At 37.0% G+C, this 25,652-nt stretch overlaps 1 protein-coding gene and 3 long non-coding RNA genes across 4 annotated transcripts in view; 2 read left to right on the top strand and 2 right to left on the bottom strand.

Annotated features, from left to right (window-relative positions):
- LOC116295168 (uncharacterized) overlaps window positions 1–18,193 on the top strand; it is a 37,397-nt gene extending 19,204 nt beyond the window's left edge. The window contains exons 4-8 of the long non-coding RNA XR_016120533.1: window positions 4,556–4,627; window positions 16,674–16,744; window positions 17,262–17,380; window positions 17,607–17,661; window positions 17,827–18,193. This is a non-coding gene — a long non-coding RNA (uncharacterized LOC116295168). The remainder of the gene's footprint in view (window positions 1–4,555; window positions 4,628–16,673; window positions 16,745–17,261; window positions 17,381–17,606; window positions 17,662–17,826) is intronic.
- LOC116295169 (uncharacterized) lies at window positions 4,193–16,779 on the bottom strand. Its single transcript, XR_004197001.2, has 4 exons — window positions 16,559–16,779; window positions 6,388–6,463; window positions 5,094–5,202; window positions 4,193–4,651 (listed from the first exon to the last, which is right to left on the bottom strand). It is a non-coding gene; the product is annotated as an uncharacterized LOC116295169 (long non-coding RNA).
- On the top strand, window positions 6,884–8,471 carry LOC148909446 (uncharacterized). The gene is made up of 2 exons (XM_089034279.1): window positions 6,884–7,082; window positions 7,204–8,471. The coding sequence occupies exon 2, from the start codon at window positions 7,218–7,220 to the stop codon at window positions 8,469–8,471; it is 1,254 nt and encodes a 417-aa protein (XP_088890405.1). The 5' UTR covers window positions 6,884–7,082; window positions 7,204–7,217.
- Window positions 18,194–20,412: 2,219 nt separating the features above from the next.
- On the bottom strand, window positions 20,413–25,016 carry LOC116295163 (uncharacterized). Its single transcript, XR_004196999.2, has 4 exons — window positions 24,976–25,016; window positions 22,890–22,994; window positions 20,815–20,899; window positions 20,413–20,599 (listed from the first exon to the last, which is right to left on the bottom strand). It is a non-coding gene; the product is annotated as an uncharacterized LOC116295163 (long non-coding RNA).
- Window positions 25,017–25,652: the final 636 nt, after the last annotated feature.

Here is a 25,652-nt window from a genome sequence, read left to right as displayed (position 1 = left end):
GAATTTTTTTCATCTCTTGGTGTTGTGTTGGATACAAACAAGTGGGCACTTGGACTTAGAAATTTTTTATCTTTTAAAGTTGGTTTGATGTAGTGTTGTGTTTTGAATAAAAATGGATTTTGGACTTGGTGGTTTTCCTATGTTTTTTAATGTATTCCATCTTTACCCTCTCCATGCCCTTTTTGGACTTGTAAAAAGAAATACCTCCCCGAGGTCCCACCAGCACCAAGTCTCACTACCCCGTAGACCAGGACCAGGCAGTACTTACTGTCCCGACAAGAGCCATCTTATGAAACCACAACCAGTTGGCTGCTCTGATGGTGAACACTGTCGATAGGGATATCAGACTTTTGACCCCCTACAGACTCGTAAGAGTACCTTGATGGCAAGCCAGCCATTATACTGTGAAGATTAGTGCAAGTAGGAGACTTATAAAATAACCATACCCCACTACTCATAGGTTTTACTGCACAACAGTGATGTATATATCTTAGAGTGATGTGATCAATAGACTTAAGGCGGTATTCAGACTTCCATGAAGTGTATGTGATTATCAAGACTGATTTGTGAAGACTAAAATAACAAAGTTTCTAGGCTACTAACTTGTGAAAAATGAGCTGGTCTATCCCGAAAAGGACACTACCACCATGTAATTTAATATGAAAAGCTAACTTGGGCTCTTTACCCTTGAATAATAAATTTATTTAAGTTTCCCTAGAAGACTAAGACCTATCATGTTTTCAATTAAATATTAATATCTTCAGAGTCTGCAAAGGGACTGGGTCTATTATTTAATAAATATTAATGTATTCAGAGTCAGCTGAGGGACTGGGCCTATAATTTATTCTAAGTTTTAATGTATACAGAGTCTGCTAAGGGACTGGGCCTATAATTTATGAAATTAAGTTTTAATGTATTCAGAGTCTGCTAAGGGAATGAGTCTAATTTATTCAACCAATCTCTTGGGAACAGTGAATATTATTTTACTGTATCATAATGACATCACATTCAACTTTTTTCAATGGAGTAAAAATAATAATTTAGGATAAGTGGACTGTTTCTTTTTCCACTTTTTATTTTTTCAAATTTGTACAAAATCTCTAGCCAGTGTGGAAAACAACAACAGAGTAGGGTTGGTATGTTGGATGGTGATATCATCATGATATTTCTTAAAAGGTTTTATGTTGTAAAATCATTGCTATGGGAGTTGTTCCTATATCACATTAGTTTAGATTTTAGATGAGTGTCCAATGCATGATTTAGTTGTCCAATTTTTGAGGAAAATTACTGCTAAGGGAGCTGTTCCTAAAAGACCCATTTTAGAAATAACTTTAGAGTAGATTTGGTATATTCAATTGCATGATGCATGATTCAGTTGTCCAATCACTTTTTGTTTTGACCAAGACATATACAGATCAGCAGAATCTACATGTGTGAGTAACTTCGCCGCAGGTTACTCCAGCTGATACCAAATCCATTCTTAAATTTTTTTTAAAAGGGACTGACCTAGAGATGGTTGTGAGAACTTTGAGTTTTTAATTTTGTTTAACAAGTGAGAATAGGTACAAACCTTAGTCTAATTCCTAGTCCTAGTCATGTATTTATAATTATAAGCTTATCTTGTTTCCTAAGATGAGTTTTTTCACCAGCAAAAAACTTCTTGCCAGAATTAAATGAGCCATAAAGAATGGCAAAATAAATTTCAAGTTTTTCATTGCAATTTTGAATTTAATTTTGAGCAACTACATGTATAAAAATTGACTTTGCCAAAGAAATAGTATGTATTATAAATTATATTTTTCCAGTACAGTAAATGTTTGGATCAAATGAATTCAATTCGAGACATTTTGTTTTTGGACAGCTTGTGCATATAATACAAGTGCTTTGCAGACAATAATTCATGGTAAAACAACTCTTGGTTTTACTTGTTATAATAGTTTCATTCAAGTGTAATTGTTTCTTGATTGTGAGGTATGGTGTTTCAATGCCATTCTTTGAGGGCTCACCTTGTTCTCTATTCATTCATTTTCCATTTCACATTTGCCTTGTTTGGCTTAAATTTATTTCTTTGCACTTTTTGTGTATTATTTCATAATTCCTGCACAGCTGAATTTGTTCTAAAATATAATATGTCAATCAATGTTATACTCATGTGTATATAGAAAACATTGTATTATAAATTTGTGAATTACTTTTTTATAATCATAGATTATGAGTCCAAAATTATTGCTGGAACTCCAATTTAAATTCCTGTTAATATTGTATGACAATGTCATATCTTCAAAAATATTAACAAAAAAAACTTTGATTTTATTCAGTGTTGTCAATTTTTTCATATACTGTAGTTGCTTTGAAGTGGAAATTAGAAGTATAAAAATTGCCTTCATAATTTAACTTAAAATCACTGCCTCAGAGGAGCACATTGTTGTAATTTGGATGCAATTTGGGTATTTGACTAAGTTTCATTGTTTCATTGCATAATGAATGAATTTCATAGTTTCAAATCAAGTATTCATATATAATTTTCGATTGCCAATAATAATTTTTTAAATTAATCAAAGATTTTATTAAGACCTCAGTTTCATCTATAGAAATTAGGGAGATTTTGTTTTGCTTTTGTAATATATGATCCTGATTTTCTGGTTCTGCTAATATTTAAAATTTGTCCATTTTATAATTCTGATTTTAGGTCTTGCTACTCTCTTGGTATTTTTTGTTTTTGTTTAGTTTTAATAATAGTTTTTCCATTAATTACAATTAATGACAGAATTTTGTTGTTATTTTTTAAAAGAAACTGAGGTCTTGTTTTTGCTGGTGAAAAAACTTATTAAATTACAATCCTATGATAGAACCTTGTGTATCAGTCTAGCCGAACATCATTAACGCAAGATTAGGTCACCTAGAAATGATTTAACTTCTAGTCTTCCCAGCTTGATAATCTACTTGTATGAAAGTCTGAATGGTGTCTTTTGCAAGTCTATTGAGCACACCACCCTAAAGTTATCACTGCTGTACACACCCATGAATAGTGAGATACAATTATCCCTGCTCCTACTTACACTAACCTTTACAGTGACCGGCAATCAGCCATCAGCGCACTCCCATGAAATCTGCAGAGAGCCATCACCTGGTATCCTTACCGACAACCTTCACCTTCAGAGCAGTCCTCTGATCATGGCCTCAAGGTTAGACTCTGCCGAGAGCAGCAATGTTGTACCACCTTTTTTGGTTTCCTGGCCTGTTGGGGCAGCTTCTGTTAGGTGCTGGTAGGACCTCGTGGGAGGTATCAAGTGTATTTCATTTTTCTGGTGTACAAATAATAAATGATAATAATATTAGATATAGGAGAGTGGTTCTAACTAGTAGATGGTTCTCAGTAGAGTTAAACAAAAATATTAAACTAATAGCCAATAATAATTTGTTTGAATTTACAAATGTAAAAATTGGAAAAAAATTGTGCAAAACAGGAAAATACTTTGATTTGATTTTGGTTTTTACTGAGAATCCTTGACTAGTTGTAAAAATGTGTTTGTTTAAGATAATTTTATGTAATAATTTAGATAATTTTGAGAAAGAATCTTCAAATATTTTAGTGATACACTCTCCTATATCTAATATCTGATGGCTAGAGGACTGGTAAGTTTAAAAATATTTTTTCCAACATATTTTGGTGATCTAAGTTTCACTAAAAGCAGTGATAAGAAATGTTTTGAAGCCTTGATGACTTCATCTTCAGATAACTGAATGATAAACCTTGATCCTATTAAATCATGAAGGAATTTTGGTAATATTAATACTGAAATACATCGTATTTCTTTAGTCTCTAAATATTTTAAAGTTTTCAGAAATCTTACTGTCACGCACTGCTGTGTGCTGAAAAGATTAACATTCCTACAAAAGTACTTGTGAAATAAACTTATCTGCAGGACTCAAAATAGCAGCCAATATAAAAACCATTACTAATTGCAAGCAAGATAAAATGATTTTCAAGTGCACTTTTAAATTAAAATGGTTACAGAAATTTACATTGTGCTTGCTATTTTGAGCCCTGCATTTTACCAGTCCTCTAGTCCAAAAAGGTCATCTTTACTATTGCTAGACTTTTTCCCTTTTTTTGTTCTTGTTGAAATATTGACTAAATTATGCTAGATTTTTAGTCCTAGGCCTAGGTAAAGCACTAAAAACTTTTTTAAATTCTTATTCTTAAATTCTTTTCATTGTAACTGGTGACTTTGACCCCCCTTCATAATCTTAGTTCATGCTAGATGTTGGATCTAGTTTTATCCTAGGCCTAGGTTGTATTAGTTTTTTTTTTTTTTTTTGTTTTGGCTTTATTTTATTTTTTGAAATGCCAGCTTTGAAATTTTTATACTTCTAGAAAATGCTAGATTTTCATTTTTTGGGGGTGAAATTCCTAGATTATGCTAAATTTCTCTCTCTTTTTTTTTTTGAAATGTTGAAATTCCTGAATGATTCTAGATTTCATCCTATAAGTTATGCTACTCAATCTGATGGCATGATATTCTTATCCTTTGTGGGTGATTCCTGTCTTCAGTACTGATTGACTGCATCTCTTGATGGTGCTGCATCATCTGACAAGGCTTTGCAGGACAACAGCTTGGTTGATGTGAGTATGACAGATTTGGGATAGCTGGAAGAAATAACAGAATGAGATTGTTAAAGCCATGTCTCTTGTTTGCAACTTTATGTTACACAAGATAGGATCAAACACAAAATGTATATATTGAGGCACAATGCTAGTCACAGTTTGGATAAATCTTAGTTCAAGACTTTGATTGTCTTTTTGATCAAACTTGGATTAACACTTATGAACACATAATTTATGCAGGGGCTATGTGGATTTTGAAGGCACTCTGGGGTTAGCACTTTTTCAGTAAAGAATTGTCAAATAAATGGGTCAATTCATATTTATAGTCATATATATTCTACAACTCATATGAGACACAATATTAGGTTTGTAATGGGGGGGGGGGGGGGGGGGGGCTACTAAAATGTTGATACTTTAAAACTCAAAATCCACACATATACATTGTCTTTAGAAAATATATTCCATTGTGTGTTGCTAAAATTACCTATTAACATCATTAATAATATGCATGTCTCTGCATAGCCATAGCCAGCCAGAGCTTCACAGCTTCATCTCTATGACAACCAGATACTTGGCTGGAGACTGTGAAATAGCTGTTGAAAAAGTCAAAGGCATTGTTTAGAAACCTAACTCATTCAGATGACTTAAAAAAATATCCAGTAAAACACTAAAATGTTTATTAAGAGAGATGTCAGCAAAAATCAAGCATATACCATATACGGCTATTTCAAAAAGGTTTGTGATGGTTTAGCTGTATATTGCATGTAGAATGCTAAACCCAAAATGCACTGTGGGCAGTGTGAATGCAATCAGCGAAAGTTCACAACGATATAAAATTTTACCAAACTGTGTGCATGTTATTTCAGCATATTGTCCTCTGTGCTGACATTACAAGCATGGCATGCAGCTTGCAACATGCCATATGTAACTTAACATTCAACACAACCTTCATCAACCGTTTTTGAAATAGCTGCAAACTACAAGTCAAAAAGGAAAACTAGAACTGCCTTCCTGTATTTCGACTTTTCGAATTCTAAATATTACTCTTTTTATTTTATATGGCATATGGTGACAAGTTTTTCTAAAAATTCCTTGTTTTTGATAAGGCATCAAAAAACCCTGATAAATATTTTCTTCGACATGAATTTATTTGAAGACAGTGGAATTCCAGCTTCATAATGTCAAAACACAATTGAAAATAATTTTTGGATCCTAAGAGCAGTGCAAATTTTGCAAAGGCATGTGAGGCCTCTGAATTTGGTGTATATATCTTTTGGCCCTCTCCGAGGGTAGATTATTAAGAAATATTTTTAATTTTATTAGAAAATAAGTGATATTTCAGAAAACCAATCGATTAAAGCATGTATGCCATTGTTTATCATGCTTCAAGGTCTACATGAATAATACTAGAATAATAGTGAATCAAATTTTAAACTGTTGCTGACATCTGCTCTTGGTTAATATATCTATTTCAAAAGGCACTCAGATCCAAAGAAGATAGTAGGTCATTCCAAGATGGGAAGGAATTATGGGCATACACCTAAATGCAAATGTGTTTTAAATGGTTTTGTTGACTACAAACACTCAATATCCCAACAATAACCTCTGTCTTCCTGATGAGAATAATAACAAGAAACACCAGTCATTACAGCTATTGTTGGCTCTTGGAATACCTATCACCTTTTGCTTTTACAACCTTTTATGAAATAGGTACATATTAAAAAATATAATTTGCAATGAATGCGTCTTTGTATTCTATAACATATAAATCAACCTACCTGTCTGTGTTATATCTGCTGGCCAGACATCATCATCACTATGACAACCAAATGCTTGGCTAGAGAGGTTGACAAGCTGTTGAAAAATGTCAGACATCTGTTTAGGAACCCAAATCTTTCAGATGACTTCAAACATTAGATATAGGTAGTATCTGATATAATTTGCACTCATGTCATCATCATCACTAATTGTCAGTTTCCTTAGCAAAAGTATACTGTGATCATGGATCTTTTAAGATCCACACTGTGGTAGGATTGCTGGCCCCACACACCAATAAGCATACTCAAATAAATAAAATCCAGGTGACTCATAAATTAGGTCCCATGAGATATTCCATGCATGTGTTAGGCTGCATTCACATATGGCAGAGGGATTGGGTGGGGGACAGGTGAAAATTTGAAATGTCCAGAATAATTCTCAACACCCCCCCTTAAAATCATGCAAAAATATATGATCCCTCCTAAGCAAAGCTTGTAGCTTCTTCCAAAAATTATATTTCACAAACTCCGTTCGAAATATATGAGAAAACAATAGGTAGAATCCTGCCATTTGTGCTTCGGACCACATTTTAACGCACTCCACTCCCCTAGAGTTTAAATATTGATGACGTAATCCCAGAATCCCGTGCTGCACTAAGTGCGAAGTCACATAGTACTTTTCATCTTTTTCTGCTGTGCTTCGGACGTACGATAAGGTAAGTGGTTACTAACCGTGTTTTTATCCTCTATTTTATACCTTTTAGCCTACTCCTATACCCAGAATCATAAATAATCCCATTCGGGATACAATTGCTTGTAATATTTTTGAATTTTTAGCTCTAGTTGCTACAATGTCTTCTCGTAAACGATCTAAACATTCTTCCCGCCACACGGACAGTTCGTCCGAATCAACAAGCTCTAGGCATAGCAAACGACAAAAAACATCCCAAGTGGACCAAAAGGATATAAATTCAGTCTTCTCAACACTGAAGGAAATCCAAGAAGCGATTTCAAAGACGAATAAGCGTATCTCAACTCTCGAAGTTAACATGGAATATTTCCCGCCAAAACACACCGAGATAGATTACAATGATCTGCTCTCAGTCCAAGCAGAAGACACAGACCTGGACTACGATCTCCCAGAAGATCAAGAAGGGACACAGTCCCCATCAGACTCGGCTGAAAAGCCACCCAACTCGGCTGTTAAGCCACCAAACTCGGCTATTAAGCCACCAAACTCGGCTAATAAGCCACCAAGCTCGGCTGTCAAGCCACCAAACTCGGAGGATAGACCACCAAGCTCGACTGATAAGCTACTCAATCCAGGCTCCGAGTCTCCAAGAACTGAAACTGCTTCAACAAAAGGCGAGAATACGCTAATAGATGATGAAATGTATGACCCTGGGGCCACACCATCCTCCTGGGAACCAACCAAGGGGCTATCAACCTTCCTAGATAAGCACTTTAGGAAGAAATTAAGCCATGACCAGGTGTCAGACATTCTTGAAAACTTCAGTGTTCCCTCACTTGATTGCCTAAGGGCACCCACTCTAGATACCTCAGTTGTAAACCAAATAAACAATCCACAAATAAAAAGATTTGTCCAGAATCGTGATAAAGACCTATGTTTGGCTCAAAGAGCTTTGCTAAACACCACAGGTCCACTTTGTTGCTTACACGATGCCCTCTCATCGGGGAAAGCAGTGTCACCTGACGAGGTTAAGAGTATTTTAGAACAAGCCTTATGCTTACTAGGCTCTTCAAATTATCTCCTTTCAACTGTTCGCAGGAAAAGGGTCCTAGCGACTATTAACAAGGAAAAAATTAACCTGGCAGATGAACCTTTGCCTAATGCCAAAACTATGCTTTTCGGTGAAGATTTTCCCACCTTAGCCTCTAAACAGGCAGAACTTAGTAGGGGTCTATCCAAAAATCTCTCAGTCCCCACTAAAAACCAACAACCAAATCGTAAATCTAATTACAATCAAAGGTCCAAGCAGTCCAACCAGTCGCGCGGTTTTTCCAAATACCAAAGTAGCCGCTCAAAAAACTACCGGTCCTTTCGCCCCTCAAAGGGGACAAATCGGGAATCAACAGATTCCTAAACAAATGGAGGGAAATAACCTCAGACCAAGAAATCCTAGACATTGTTACAGGGTATCAAATTCCCTTTCGTTGTGTTCCAGTTCAAAGAATTCCAGTTGTGACAAAATCAACAGAACAAACAAAACCGTTATTAGACGCAGAGATTCAAAGACTCCTGAATATGGGAGCAATCTATGTGGACCCCTCCCCAAACGAACCAGGCTTTTACAGCCGCTTGTTCTTGGTGCCCAAAAAAGGAGGATCCTTCAGACCAGTCATAGATCTGAGTCATCTCAATCATTTCATACAGAACTCCCACTTTCAAATGGAAAACATATCGTGCTTAAAAACAATCCTAAGGAAGGGGGACTTTATGACGTCTATAGATCTGAAGGACGCGTACCTATCAATACAAGTTCACAAATCTTCTCAAAAATACCTGAGATTTTTGTGGGACAACAAATGCTACGCATTCGAAGGTCTCCCCTTTGGTCTAAATACAGCACCAAGAATATTTACAAAACTGACCAAACCGGTCGTCTCGTTTCTTCGAAAAAGAGGTGTACGCATGTTAGCTTATCTAGACGATTTTCTTCTGTTGGGGTCCACGATGACAGAGTCCGAGACCAACACATCAATGGCATTGAAACTGCTGCAAGACCTAGGTTTCACTATCAATTGGGGAAAGTCCCAGCTGAAACCAAGCCAATCCATTACCTTCCTAGGGTTTATAGTAAATTCAGAGACACTAACTCTGAGCCTACCAGAGGAAAAAGTCCAGAAGGTTCTGGACAAATGCCAGAACGCCCTGACCAACCCAACTATGATGGCACAGGACGTAGCAAGCCTACTCGGCTCTCTGGAATCAACTCGCCTGGCAATACATCAGGCCCCCTTACACTTCCGACGTTTACAGATTCAACTCATAAAGCACCTTCGAATCAACGAACACAACTACGAGACACAAATCACCCTAAACCACCATGCCCAAGAGGAGCTCAGGTGGTGGATAGCAAATATAAGAAAGGTAAACGGAAGTCCAATCAACCCTCCGACCTCAGACCTAGTCATTACAACAGACGCCTCCAAGAAGGGCTGGGGGGCAGTTTGCGAGGGCACCACCACAAACGGTCGGTGGTCCAGCGAGGAGAAAAAGCTGCACATCAATTATCTAGAACTGAATGCAGCATTCCTTGCCTTAAAAGCGTTTATGAAGAACCAACATCACAAGGCTATTTGCTTGAGAATGGACAATTCTACAGCAGTTGCCCACATAAACAACAAGGGAGGAACCCGGTCGAGCATACTTGTCTCCCTGACGCTGGAAATATGGGAGTGGTGCCTACAAAGGAAAATCCTGATAAGCGCACAACATCTCCCTGGGAAAGACAATCACATTGCAGACAAGGAATCAAGAGAGTTTCACGATTCCAGCGAATGGAAAATAAGCTCCCAAGTCATTCAGCCTTTCCTCAAAGATTGCAACGTCGACCTATTTGCCACACGACTGACAACCCAACTGCCACAGTTTGTGAGCTGGAGGCCCGACCCAGAAGCCCTTCACACGGACTCCATGACATTAGACTGGGGACCCCTAAAGGGATATGCATTTCCACCATTCAACATGATCCCTGCAGTCCTTCGCAAGGTATCTCTAGACAGAGCAGACCTCACACTTGTAGCCCCAATCTGGCAAGCCCAGACTTGGTGGCCGATACTGCTCCGACTTCTCATCAAGAATCCAATAATGCTTCCCAATACGAGGAACTTACTGAAAGACCCAGCCTCAATCGAAAGGGTCCACCCATTGTTTCCGAGACTACACCTAGCCGTCTTTCACATATCAGGGAAAACTTACAAACAGAAGGCCTTCCTGAAAACGTTACCAAGATACTATTGTCAGCCACTCGACCCTCCACACATAAGGCGTATGAGTCCGCATGGCGGCATTGGAGCAGCTGGTGTCATAAATCAAAGATTAATCCTGTTTCAGCAAAATTAAACCAAATTCTGGTGTTTCTGTCAGAGTATTTTAACACTGGAGTTGCTTACAGAACCGTTAATGTTGTTCGTTCAGCTATATCGTCTAGCCACAATAAGATTGACGGTTACCCAGTTGGGCAGCACCCACTGGTAACACAACTGTTAAAGGGTATGGTGAATATCCGACCCCCCAAACCAAGATACAATCACACATGGGATGTCACAAGAGTAACAAAATACTTGTCATCCATGGGAAGTTCCAGAAAATTGTCATTAAAGCTATTATCACTCAAACTTGCCATGTTATTTGCACTCTCATGCCCAGAACGAGTCTCTTCCCTGTCTAAACTCGACTTGCGATACTGCCAAGTACTTCCAGAAGGCATCTCGTTCACCTTGACTTCTCCAAGAAAGCGAGGATCTCCTGAGGACATGGCCAAAGCCTTCTTTGCAAAATTTCATTCAGACAGCAAGCTCTGCCCAGTTAACACTTTTCAATGTTACTTGAAAGCCACTAGAAAGGTTAGACCACTGATTCCCTCTTCAAAACCAGATATTGTGTTCATCTCATTCATCAAGCCCCATAAACCTGTTACTTCGACCACTTTAGCCCGCTGGCTACGTGAAGTAATAAAAGCCGCTGGTATTAACACAGATATATTCAAGGCACATTCTGTACGAGGTGCTTCAACAACAGCTGCAGCAAACAACAATGTCCCAATAGGTGACATTATGAACATGGCAGACTGGACATCACCCAGTACCTTCCAACGCTTCTACTACAAGCCAGTACATAACAGCAGCTATGCTAACGCTGTCTTGAACACAAACAAAGCTTAGTTCTTCTAACCCAAAGTCATTTATATTGTTGAATACGTTCAAGTTACGAATAAATGTATTAATTTCACAAACTCACTGTGTTAATGTCTGCATTTATTCAGACATATTGTTGAGGGCGTTAAAATCTACCTATTGTTTTCTCATATATTTCGAACGGAGTTTGTGAAATATAATCCCAATTATACAAGGGCCGCGAAGCGGCCTGAAAGTATAATTGAAATTATATTAACAAACGAAGTGAGAAATATATGAGATACCCTCCCGCCCTCGTACTTGTCAAATATTAACAAATGACTAGTCATTCCCATCATATATTTCTCATCGTGGAGTCTCTTCACACAGGCGTTAAAAAGATGAAAAGTACTATGTGACTTCGCACTTAGTGCAGCACGGGATTCTGGGATTACGTCATCAATATTTAAGAAGGCGTCTCTGTAACAGCGTGCCACTCGATCTGGGCTCGAAAAATAGATTTCTTTTATATTCCTACCATCAAAAGTACTATCTATCCTCACTACAAAATTGCAGTTAGAATTGTTCTAAATTCTTTTTTCCACCCGCTATGCGAATTTTTGTCCATCGACCCCAAATCAGTGAAAGACGCCGATTTTCGAGGTCGGCCGAGGGCTACTTTCAAAGTCTGTTTTCTCGGGTTTTTCTGCACATAAAAGCTAATTTTTCTATCCAGAACTTAAGCCTAGTGTAACTTCTGCATAAAAACAGTAATAGGTTTTTTTGGAATGCGCGAATTCTGAAAAATAATCCTAACTGATCGAGACTACTGAAAGCGTGACGTGGAAAGCTAAGATTATGAGACCTCGAATATTGCAAATTTCTCATTTGTGGCACCTAGCCCAGCCCTAAAATACCATTCAACCTTGAGATAAGAAGCTATTTTATAGATGTGTGCAATAAAATTTGCGGCACATTGCGTTTCTACGAAATAAGTTAAGTTTCAAATTGTTCTATTTTCAGTTATTTCCTTGCGTGACACGACAGGCCGTTGGGTCTGTCACGGCTACTTCTTTGCTCATTATCCTCAATACCATTACCTAAAATATAATATGATGAATTAAACCTTAACTTTACAATATTTGTTCCAATATAAAAGATTTCAATGATCTACGGCTTCATTTAATAGTGTTTCTATAAGCTGTTTTGAAATTTCACCGCACAGTAATTCTTTTTACTCGAATATCTCGAGGTCGGGAGGTCAATCGCTATTTGTTTATTTAATCATAGCAAATTTAGTAAAGAAATCCTCGCTTAGTAATATATCTCGAAACATACTAAAAAGATCCAAAACTGAGAACTGTTCTTGTTTGTAGAGCTGAATATTTCTAGTTTTTTTTAAGTTGTAGGTAATATATCATTGATATCTTTGTCACTAGTCATTTAACATTCTCAGCGTTTATTTCCTTTATAAATTATCCATCATTTTCTATTGTGAAAAGGTATTTCGTCCTTCCGATATTTTCGAACTCCATATACTATCATTTTTTCGAAAAAATACTTTGCAGTCTTGACTGTTCTTCGGCTGAAACGACGATTTTTGCAACAGGTGTAAACAAACGTATGAATTCATTTATAACCACAGAACGAGTGATTGTGAAAATTATGATCATACAGGGGCGGCAGTTCGGAAGTGGAGGTTGCGGGTACTGGCTCCTCCAATAATTTTGAAGATATAGAGCTACTCTGTAGATATGCTTCAAATAAACCATTATTATTATTATCATTATAATTACCATTATTCAATCAAGCAATCAATGTATTGCTCATTTCTCTTAGAGAAACATTCAGCTCTCACTCTACCCGAGTAAGTTCAACTACTTTGAAGCCAAGCTATTATGGTTGCGTCAAAAGCATTCTTTCAAAATCTGTGATGGTTGATATTCCTGAAATCTTAGGTAGATTGTTCTTATTGATGTTTTTATTGGACGGCCTTTTTTTAATTGTTGTTTTGTTGTATTATTATTATTATTATTTTTATTTTTATTTTTATTATTATTATCATTATCATTATCATTATTATTATAATTATCATTATTGTTAGTATTATTTAACAGATCAAAAACAGTTTTCCGTGTTTGATACTCTGATCAAAACACGCAGGATGTTGAGAGAACACGTGAGGAGCGTAGGAAACCACGACGCGTAGGGGAGTGATTTCCAGCTTCTCGAGTGTTCTCCCAACATCCAAAGTGTCTTGATCAGAGTATCAAACACAGAAAACTGTTTTCGATTTGATTTATAAAATAACAAACTCGCGAAAAGATCGAAAAAAGGCAAAATTTAAGTAAATTCTCCCTACCTGCCGTCTTATTCAAACTGACCAATGAGCGCGCGATAAATTAAAATCTGACAGTTGCAATACTCGCGCGCGCGAAATGACGATAGCGTGTTTTGATACTCTCATCAAACATGGTTTTCGACCAATCATAGCGCGCGTAGTATCCCAATTATTTCATAATAAAATTTAATAAATCATCATTATCATTTCATTATCATTATCATTATCATTATCATTATCATTATCATTATCATTATCATTATCATTATCATCGATCATCAAAAGAATATTTGCGCCTGGTGAGAAGGTTTGCAAAAGGTAAAGCAAAATACAGGGAAACTATGAAAACGTGGTCACGTTTGCCGTTTGCGGGGAGAAAAAAAAGTCAATCTAAAACTCTCTAATGCTCAGCTTCCGCCATTGAAGGCTGAGATCTTGTTTCTTTGATATAGTAGTCGCATAGATTGTACGTGTCATAATGCACTAGGCAATTGAAACCCCCGCGGCTAGCGGGGCACTGAACGGGGACGTGACGCGTTTTTGATGTGCTTTTAAGAGCATGATTGCACCCGGGGTTCGGGGATTTAGCGAATGGTTTTCTCAGCGGGGAATCGAGCGGGGAATTTAACGCTCGTTTGAATATGTAAGGGCCTGGAAACAAGAGGTCGGCCATCTTGAAAAATACCAAAGAAGGCGTTGTGATTCCAAGCACAGACAGCCCGTAGCCTAGTGCAGAGCAGTATGTTCTACACAAAACACATGCTCAAACAAATTTATAGCAGTTTCTACCTTTACACTTTTACACTGAACTCCACTGATAAGAACCTTTCTTAAAATTGTAGCCTTATAGGTTCTTATTATTATTCTTTCGCGGGGGTCGGGGGGTGGGGGTTTCAATTGACTAGTGCATAATGGGGTGTTGCAGGCCAATGCTATCCTCAAATTCTTGTAACAGATTTACGTTCTGACTCTCGTATTACATCCTGAATGTCTTCCTCGTCTACCAAAGATCGTACATTTTGTTGAGGACTGGTCACGGTAATATCTCGTACTGTGGATTTTTTCGCGAAGTGGAAAGACGTGAAAAGAATCCTGCAATCTGGTCAATCTGGGTCTTCGATAGCCCGATTCTTCTCTTTCAAAGCGCCTTTCATTGTTCTCATTTCTCGCGCACCGCATTTCCGCGGCAACTTGTTCAGGGTCTGCTTTTCTACCAGTCCTCTCACCCAGATCAAACTTTCTGTCAAATACGACCGCACATTTTCTGTAGAGCAGCTCCGGCTCTTGGTTTTAGAGCCCAGCCCATGCTAAGTGTTGAAGGTGTCTCTTGAAGAAGTGATATACTGTATAAGAAGCTTCGTCTGGTTCTCGGCGGAGCCCATCGTATATAGTTTCATTTCTCTCTGATAATTTTGCTCTTAGATATATATTCGTATTTGTTTTCGTATGGTTATTTGTATTATATTAAAGATGTATATTTAAAAAAAAATTATTATGCATTGTTATTTTGTTTTATTTTATTTTATTTTTTTAAACAAGAGTCTTCAATTTAGACGTCCTAGTCTAACTCACTAGTATTCAGTACAAAGACATAGATTCAGTATTCCAAGTACTACTAATATAAGTATAGAGTTGATCAATAACACAGTGAATAACGCTGCTAACGCGGGCAAGTACATCCTTCACTTACAATGATATGAATAATATGTTACCTTCAACTAAAAAAACTAGAAATATTCAGCTCTACAGGCAAGAACAGTTCTCAGTTTTGGATCTCTTTAGTATGTTTCGAGATAAAGCGAGGATTTCTTTACTAAATTTACTACAATTAAATAAACAAATAGCGATTGACCTCCCGACCTCGAGATATTCGAGTAAAAAGAATTACTGTGCGGTGAAATTTCAAAACAGCTTATAGAAACACTATTAAATGAAGCCGTAGATCATTGAAATCTTTTATATTGGAATAAATATTGTAAAGTTAAGGTTTAATTCATCATATTATATTTTAGGTAATGGTATTGAGGATAATGAGCAAAGAAGTAGCCGTGACAGACCCAACGGCCTGTCGTGTCACGCAAGGAAATAACTGAAAATAGAACAATTTGAAACTTAACTTATTTCGTAGAAACGCAATGTGCCGCAAATTTTATTGCACACATCTATAAAATAGCTTCTTATCTCAAGGTTGAATGGTATTTTAGGGCTGGGCTAGGTGCCACAAATGAGAAATTTGCAATATTCGAGGTCTCATAATCTTAGCTTACCACGTCACGCTTTCAGTAGTCTCGATCAGTTAGGATTATTTTTCAGAATTCGCGCATTCCAAAAAAAACTATTACTGTTTTTATGCAGAAGTTACACTAGGCTTAAGTTCTGGATAGAAAAATTAGCTTTTATGTGCAGAAAAACCCGAGAAAACAGACTTTGAAAGTAGCCCTCGGCCGACCTCGAAAATCGGCGTCTTTCACTGATTTGGGGTCGATGGACAAAAATTCGCATAGCGGGTGGAAAAAAGAATTTAGAACAATTCTAACTGCAATTTTGTAGTGAGGATAGATAGTACTTTTGATGGTAGGAATATAAAAGAAATCTATTTTTCGAGCCCAGATCGAGTGGCACGCTGTTACAGAGACGCCCTCTTAAACTCTAGGGGAGTGGAGTGCGTTAAAATGTGGTCCGAAGCACAAATGGCAGGATTCTACCTATTGTTTTCTCATATATTTCTCACTTCGTTTGTTAATATAATTTCAATTATACTTTCAGGCCGCTTCACGGCCCTTGTATAATTGGGATTGTGCATCCCCCCATTTTTCTGATAAAAATTAGCCCATCCCCCCTTTTTCCTACCAAAATTTTCCTGACCCCCCCTCAATTTCACCTGCTCCCCCCTCTGCCATACATTATGAACACAGCCTTATGCCCTTCAAAACCATTTTATAACTGGTATATATTTATCTTTGAAAATGTCTTAGAGAGTAAACTACATACCTGATGATCAGGAATAAGCTGCTCCTTGGAACATGTAAAGGAAACATGTTGGATTATCTTCCTCTACCACAGGGTAACCATAATGGATTAACCATGAGTATATATTGCTTTGAAGGTCACAGGGTCATCACCAGGTTACCACATCAATTATCATCTTGACAGTGAGGTCAATACTCATACATTAAGGTGAGTCCATATTGTTATGAAGGTCACAGGGTCATCACCAGGGCTACCACATCAATTATCATCTTAATAATGAGGTCAATACTCATACAGTAAGGTGAGTTCATATTGTTATGAAGGTCACAGGGTCATCACCAGGTTACCACATTAATTATCATCTTGATAATGAGGTCAATACTCATACATTAAGGTGAGTCCATATTGTTATGAAGGTCACAGGGTCATCACCAGGTTACTGCATTGATTATCTTGATAATCAGGTCAATACTCATACAGCCAAGGGTGAATCCATAATTTGTAATGAAGGTCACAGAACCATCAACAGGTTATCACATTGTTTAACATCTTGATAATCAGTTCAATACTATACAGCAACAAGGTGAATCCATATTGTTATAAAGGTTACAGGATCAATTATTATCTCAATAATCAGGTCAATGTGAGTCCATATTGATATCAAAGGTTTTTTTTGTTTTAGTGTAGTAAATTCATCATTTCATACTAACGTTTCCATTTTTAGCTTGCTGGTTGGCGTGTATATATTGGTTAGAGTCAAGGTGCAGTGTGGCTATCAGGCTCAGATGTCAAGAAACGACGGCCATCTTGTTACAGGCTCAATCGACGGTTTTACGAAGAAATGTACATGATTTTTTTTTTTCGACTGCAATGCAAAAAGAATAGAGATTAAGACATTAATATTTAGGATTTAGGGAGAAAATGGTTTAAAACTTTTACAAAAAAACAAGTTTCGTACAACGTTAGAAACCGAATTTTCAAAATATATAAAAAAATGAAAATATTCTTAAGCTAAGTTGCAGACTTACTTAAATTGTTTATTTACGACAAATTTAATTGTTTCTTGCAGAAAAAGTTGGATTTTCAGGGTCTAAAGTTAGCACGTGTTATGGCGGACGAAGCCGGTGAGTCGAACATTTGAAATCTACAAACTCGTCAAAAATACAGCAAAATGCAAGAAAGACGCAGAAAAAACGATCTAATTCTTACCTTTCATAGTTCTCGTGTACTTGCTTCTCTGTTAGGTCCAGCACGAGCTAACAACCATCTTTGTTCTTGTACAATTTCAGCCAAAAAGTCCATCATGTATTTGCACCCGTTGAAACACATCCACAACGAACAGCAGCGTGCAACAAATGAAGAGGTGACATGCTCAGGGACTGGATACTAGCATTTTACACAGGGATCCCGCAAAAACCGGACTTCTTGGCGAAAAAATATTAAAAATTTGGCAGCTTTCGGGCAATATTTTTTGCCCAAAACGTATAAAATGGGTAGAAAAGATCATTTTAGGACTTTACGGAGGGTAAAATCCGAGGAAAACCCCTTTTTTAAACGAAAAAGTACAATATGTTAATTAGTCACGTGACAAGTCACGTGACCTCCAATTTTGTGATTTTGGGGTTGGTTTTTCACTTTTTTTTAGACAGAAAAACATTTTACGGGGGTTTAGTTAATTTCATTGTGTTTGATAATTTATTACATATCGCAGTTTACAATAAAAGAACATTGAATTCTTATTGTCTGGTGTATTCCCTTTCTTTGTCCGATTATCGTTGGACACCCATCAAAACAAAAAACGAGAAAAATAAAACACGCTGAAAAATGCCTTTATTATTGAGACACTAGACCAGAAGAATAAAGTACACCCGGAGACAATGATGAACAAAGATTTCAAGACGCATGCAGCATCAACATTTTTTATTACACTTTGAACTATGAAGTTTATTAACTCTTGACAATCGTGTCAATTCATATGTACTTGAGAAATATCATGATTAACCCTATTAACTTTTGAGACAGTACGACTGCAGTTTTGAAAGTAATTTATTGATAGCGTGACTGCAGTGATCAAGACTCTAATTGAGTCAAAAGCTCAACAAATTGCTTTCCAAACCAGTTGTCTGTGTCTCAAAAGTTTGACAATTATGAAAATTCATCTTTGCTTGAGAACTATTATGATTAACCGTATAAACTTTTGAGACAGTACAGACTGCAGTTTTTGACAGTATTGATAGCGTGACTGCAGTGATCAAGACTCTAGTTTAGTCAAAAGCTCAACAAATTTCTTTCAAAACCAGTTGTACTGTGTCCCAAAAGTTTACCGTTCAATCCTCATTAATTAAATCTTGTTTCTTCGCCACTTTGCGCGTCTATTTTGAGTTTACTTCTTGGAGCAAAACAGTACGCCGCACCAACCGTTTGATACAAGTAAATTATGCGCATAACAATATTTTCTTTACTTCAGTTTGAATAAGTGTTTTCAAGCGTAGAATAAAAGAATTACCCGAGGGAATAACACGTGACTAAACTAGACAGCGCCCAAAGAAGTCAAATACATGACGTCATATTTGGGTGAATATGGGAGTAGAGACCCGTGCAATTTTTATTTCTGTCATGGAGAGAAAAGGAATCAAATGAAGGGCCGCGAGCCCCAAAGAATCTTGCACTTTGAAAATGCATTGTTCCAGTATTTGATTATGATCTTTTCAAAGTGTTCCGTGTTTTAGTAACGTCGTTCCCTCGAGCATCCATTTCTTTCTTTCGTAGAATTAGCGATCTTTCTCCGCGAGGAACGAAAAAAAGCAAGCCTCAAAGGAATCAGCACTTTATTAATCAATGCCTTTATTACTGATGCATTGTACTCCTTTTTTTCTTTGTCAAGTCAATCCCTTGAGTATTACTCCATCGTTTCTTGGTGACCCTCGGGGTGACACTGTCACAATTACCCTGAAAATGAGCAGAACAAAAGTAGATAAAACAAATCACAGCTTTTCTCGTAGGAATGTGTGGTATTCATCCTCGAGGCCTCGCATTCAAGATGATTTTGGAGGAGGGGGGGGGGGGGGGGGGGGGGGACGGGGGAAGGACAAAAAGTAACGACTAAAACTCTGTCTTTAGGAAAATATTTTAATAAAAAATTCTTTTTCGTTGTGCTACCAGTGTTATTGTTCCCTATCCTTTCACTCTGTTTCTGCCTTTTATGCTCTTATCTTTTTTTACTGTGACTTGTTTCTCTTATTTCTTTAATTCTTTTTCATTTCTGTTTCTCTGTATTCTTAATTGCCTTAACTATCTATTCTCCACTTACTTTTACTTCCAATTTTACCTTGTTTCTCTGTTTCTCCTATATTCGCTATCAATTTTTTTATCGCATTTTCAAATGTTATCATCCATCCATCCAATCCAATTAAATCACATCTTATCCCAAAGTCCATTCTTACTTCATCCGTCCGTCCAATCCAATTCAATCACATCCAATCCCATTGCGCATTCTTGCTTCATCCATCTATCTAATCCAATTCAACCACATCTAATCCCACAGTCCACTCTTACTTTATCAATCCAATTCCTTCCCTAATCCCACAGTCCACTCTTACTTTATCAATCCAATTCCTTCCCATCGCCATCCCTACCCATCCAATCTGATCCAATCCCATAGTCCATTCCTATTTAATCCATCCATCCAATCACATCCGATACCATAATCAACTCTTACTTCATCCATCCATCCATCCATCCCTCCATCCCTCCATCTATCCATCCATCCATCCATCCATCCATCCATCCCTCCATCCCTCCATCCATCCATCCCTCCATCCCTCCCTCCCTCCCTCCCTCCATCCATCCATCCATCCATCCAATCACACCCAATCCCACGCTCAATTCTTAATTCATCATTTTCTTCACATTTCAAAGCGTAATATTACTTCGTCACCTCTCGTACTTTTTGCATTTTCCTCCGTTCCGTTTCACAATTTTCATTTCTCTTTTTCCATCTTTAATTGACCATTGTTCGCTGGAAAGTATTATGGAGAGTTCTTGGTTTATACACTTCCACGACTTAAAAAAAGTTAATAGTAATGTCACTAGAACATAACATTATCTTAAGAAGGTTGACAACGAAGGGTCACCAATGGGTCAGGGGGAGGGTTAGGATGCTTTTTTAAGATGAACATTCCGAGATCCCATGTGACTGTGGAGCCTCAAACCTCCACTCATGCTTCTTTACAGAAAAAAATCCATTATGTTTAAAATATATATACATGCTTCCTTACAAGACTTGATGTTCTGTGGCCGGGGTGAGCCAATGACTTCGTAGCACAGCTCGATACCATCCTTTATTCCATTCGCTTGCACCTTCTTTCGAAAGAGGATCAAAAAACTAAAATAATGGAACAGTAATATACAGTAATATAAAATTGCATAGGGAGGGGCCAATCTTAAAATGCATGTATTATTTCACAAAATATATCACGAGAAATGTTGGGGATATATTATATTTTTCCAAGTTGTAGTAAAGGGAAAATTCTCTGGAGTAAAGGGTTCTCTTGGCGGGCATTATCAGGTGTAATGAAAACATCGCGCATCGACCACTCTCCCTCGCAACTAACCAGAATCATCCACCTGTATATACATACGCCTATGTCATGTGAGCGCCAATGCATATTCTTAATGTTTCGCGTTATTAATTTGATTTAAAATTAAGAATCGAAACTGGAAAGGTTGCGTAAATCTGCGGTTAGCACTGAGGGTCAAACAACGTTAGTAGATGTAACAAAATAATTGCAAAGTTTGATCTTGGGATTCGATTTTAAAACATGTTGTTGAGAATCAATAAAAGTCATTATATTATACGCTGTTGTGTTCTGGGATTAGAGAAAAAGCATTTACGAAACACCTTAAGTATTTAAGAAGTGTGAAAAACACTCGTTTACGCCGTTATCGTGCTAGCTGTAATTCTAAACAGAGATCGGAAATTTTTTTGTTGTTGTTTTCACTTATATAGAAAGAAAAAGATTAGTTGTAATTTTCAATGCTGTTTTCTTACACTTCTTTAACAAAGTTAGCTGCATGCGCGCGCCTGACTCATTAACGTCTTTCAATCTGTCAATCATTCTAAATGGGGGGGGGGGGGGGGGAGGGGGCATCAAAAATTTTTACTATATGGAATTGGCACACCTTCCAACTCATAAATTATGAGCGACTATTTATGCTAATGTTACTCAGCATCATTAAGGCATGGCTCTCAGATAAAAAACTGTTTGGCTATATCATAGCCAGTTTTCTACGAATCTTCCCCAAACTTGGTAAGTTAATGTCTTTTGTGAAAAGAAGGAACCTTAGAGCCTTGGTTACCATGGAAACTAAGTCACGTGACCACAAGGCCGTCATCTTGGATTTTTAAACAAATCGTTTGTAGTCGTATTGAAACTACTTCAAAAGTCCTGAAAATCCATATTCCTTTTTATATTTGCAATACCTATATGGATCTAATTGGATATCTTGGAAATTATATTAAGTTTAATTTTTAGAATATTTTCTGTATTTTCCAAAAAATTAAAAATATTCTAAAAATTAAACTTAATATAAATTCCAAGATATCCAATTAAATCCATATAGGTATTACAAATATAAAAAGGAATATGGATTTTCAGGACTTTTGAAGTAGTTTCAATACGACTACAAACGATTTGTTTAAAAAATCCAAGATGGCGGCCTTGTGGTCACGTGACCTGGTTTCCATGGTAACACATATGCGGTAATTGCTTGCCTTGAAGAATTACTACTACGAGCAAAATTTGGGAAAGATTCATAGTAAACTGTCAAAGATATGAATAAATAACTGATTTTCCATCACTTCCTCAAAAGAGCCATGCCTTAATGGTGCTGAGTAACAAGTCGCTACCGGCTTTAATACTTAATACATTTTCATCTAGCAAAGTTTGCACGCATAGTAGGGTAATGGTGACCAGGAGGGATGGATAAATTGGAAAAAAAAAACAGGATACTTTTTGAATACTGCAATAACATTGGGCTCTACAGCTTTAAAACACGTTAAAGCTCCAAACACACGGTGTAACATTGCGCGCAACGTTGAAGGCAATCGATGTCGCGAACAATGCCACACGACCCAATTCGTTGCATGCAATGTTTCTGAAGTAGAAAACGACCCTTCTTCAGCAAAATTGCTCGTCATGTTGCAAAGAGTGTTTCTGAGCCTTAACCATCGTGCATTGATAATTCAATCCCAATCTTCTGTTGTTAAATTATACAGACCCTAACCTCTACCCCCTTGCAACTTTCAAAAAACTAAATCTTTCACTTTAGACATATATACATGCTTACTTACAAGACTTGTTGTTTTATGACTGGGAGTAGTCGACGACTTCGTAGCACAGCGCGACACAGTCCTCTATTCGATTCGCTTACATCTCCTTTCAAAGCTGGCTAAATACTGAAATAAAACAAAAAACAACAACAACAACAACAACAAAAAACAACAGTTTATTCGCATTATGGGCCTCTACCAAGTGGAACAGAATTTCCCCGCGAAACCTCGCATTCAAGCGCTTCAGAATGAGGTATTTAAACGCGTGGTTAAACAAAGGCTTTCATTCTCTTGAGAATAAATATAGCGCCGTGCAAGAGTGTGAAGTACTTCACATATCTACAAAATGATATGAAGGAATCCCTCGTTCAAAACTTTCTTAAAACGATGAAAATGTCTACAACAAATTCACAGCAATATATGACCAAAGCATTTCATACAGGTATACCTTTGGGATACCTGTGGTAAGGTATGAAATCGTCAAAAAATCAATGACTAATTTTCTCAACGAAAACATGTATATTGAAAGTATTTTTTATTTTCCTTGATAAATAAATAAAAATATTGTAAAATCGGTCGAGTTTAGCCTCGAAAACGGGGATCAAAAACTGCTACCTTAAATTAAACTTCACCACAGGTAGCCCAAATGCCTCCACCCGTCAAAAAACGCTCAATAAAAAATGAAAGAAAGCTTTGATTCAAAATATTATATATTTGCTAGAAAGCACTAATTAAACTTTAAATCTGTGCCTAAAAATATTTCGACATTTCGCGTTACTTCATAGAAAACAAGCCCCTTGAAGTTGAAACCCCAAAATAAGCGTTTTTTGAGACGGTCCAAATTTTCGTAAATCGAAATATTTAGTTTTTCCAAACACAGTACACCTTTTTAGAAAGCTTAAGACCACGTCAACATGATTCTGAAATTACATTCTTCATTAGAATTATATTAAAGATTTTATGGGGGGTGGTAATGTTTGATGAAAATAGGTTTTGGTCAGCGGTATAGTGTTTATCGCATTTTCCTTATTTCGAGTGCTTTTTTATCTTCCTTTCGAATGAAACTGTCCTATGTGATAGATCTTTAGATGTGTCATATGAGGGAAATAGGATATAAGTAATAGGAAAGTGGAATGTAAGAAAATACTGGTTTAAAGTTGGGCTTCCTGTGTTCTGAACACTCCCCGAGTAACACAGGAAGCCCGCAATAATATGTATTATTGAATCATATTTCGGAATAAAATCAAACAAAACATATATTGATGCTAAAAACAAATTTATCACGAATAAATTATTTAAGTCAAATATATATATTGACGAAACCCCTTTGACTATAGCGATAAGAGAAATAAATACGATATACTGATAGTTCAGCATGGTATGTCCTTTTTTACCACGATATGACGTCAACAGTTGGTCATAATGAATAGGTACATAACTACTTTTGACCAACTGATGCATTGATATCGTGGTAAATAAAAAGACATACCACGCCAAACCATATCGCAAATTTGTTAATTCTACTACAAAAAACTATGAAAAAGCTAGAAAGAAAACCTGTTTGGAGCGCGGGTTAGTTCCGCAATATAGAGGGTTCGTATATGAAACAAAAATGTAATATGGTGACTTTGCCGGGATTTAAATATCTGTCCGTAAAATAGAGGTGTCTTTAATATAGAGGTGTCCGGTATTATAGAAATTCCACTGAATATTTGGAACATTCATCCCCCCCAAAAGGAAACACTGTTGATGAAATTCGGGAATCCGGGTTCCAAAAGTACCAGTTCAGGATTCCTGTTTTTCACCATCTTGTCACGTTGAGGGTAGAAACAGCATTGTTTTTAACGAGGATGGGGATGGGGATACGATGGGGGTAGGGGGGGTATGGGGTCTACACACTCAATTGATATTATGTGGTATTCAAAATATAGTAAATGAATTGCAACTTTATCAGAGTATAGATAAAAAAGAAAAGACTTGACCTCCCCAAACCCTCCCCTCTAGTGTCCGTCATGGTACATCCAAAATTTCAATCTCCTAATACATATGTTTATATTGATGCATTAATAACCTGAGTTATATTAATAAAGAAGGTAAAACAACTTACCAATCAACAATGCAGTAAGAAGACCAGACAGGCTACAAAATGGTGGTCATCAGTTTCATTATCGATTTAAGGGATACCTGTGTAAATTGTTTAATCATCCGCTGGACAGATCCGCTGACGTAGCAAATCAAACATTTTTAAAAAACGTCATGAATTTAATCTAAAATTGACCTATAACATTATGACGTCACAGCTTGTTTACATGGGCAAGAATGATAGGAATTTAGGCGAAATTTTCTTTCGTTCGGGATCTAGTACAACATTTATCTGTTATCAGCCTTTCCCCATCTAATTAACCTTTTTTTGTGTGATTTAATTCGTTTTGCTGCTATTTTGCCCCCTCTGGCGACCATGATCCTTAGCGTTAAAACAATGTTTTGATGTGACGTCATAGTGTTATAGGGCAATTTCAGGGGGGGGGGGGGGGAGGGAAATCAGCAAAAATAATATTTGAGTAATGAGAGTTCACGTGAAAATTTGAGAATGCTCTTACTTTTCGCATTCGATCGAGGGAGGGTCCTGAGGGGGTCGGGGCTAATCCTATTTCCCATATAGAATGTAGTGGTAGTGTATGTGGAGGGAACCTCACGAAAGAGCCCCGTAAGGGGAGTGGTGGTTGTAAAATATGTAATATGTAAGTTTCTCACCCCCATTATAACCAAATCCATAGTCCAAGC

The sequence above is a fragment of the Actinia tenebrosa genome, unplaced genomic scaffold, assembly GCF_029948245.1.
Source record: "Actinia tenebrosa isolate PJP-AT-01 unplaced genomic scaffold, QUT_ActTen_1.0 PGA_scaffold2__45_contigs__length_23673736, whole genome shotgun sequence".
In the NCBI taxonomy this organism is placed as follows: domain Eukaryota; kingdom Metazoa; phylum Cnidaria; class Anthozoa; order Actiniaria; family Actiniidae; genus Actinia; species Actinia tenebrosa.
Note: the sequence above shows the minus strand (reverse complement) of the source record. Positions and strands in the feature narration are given on the sequence as shown.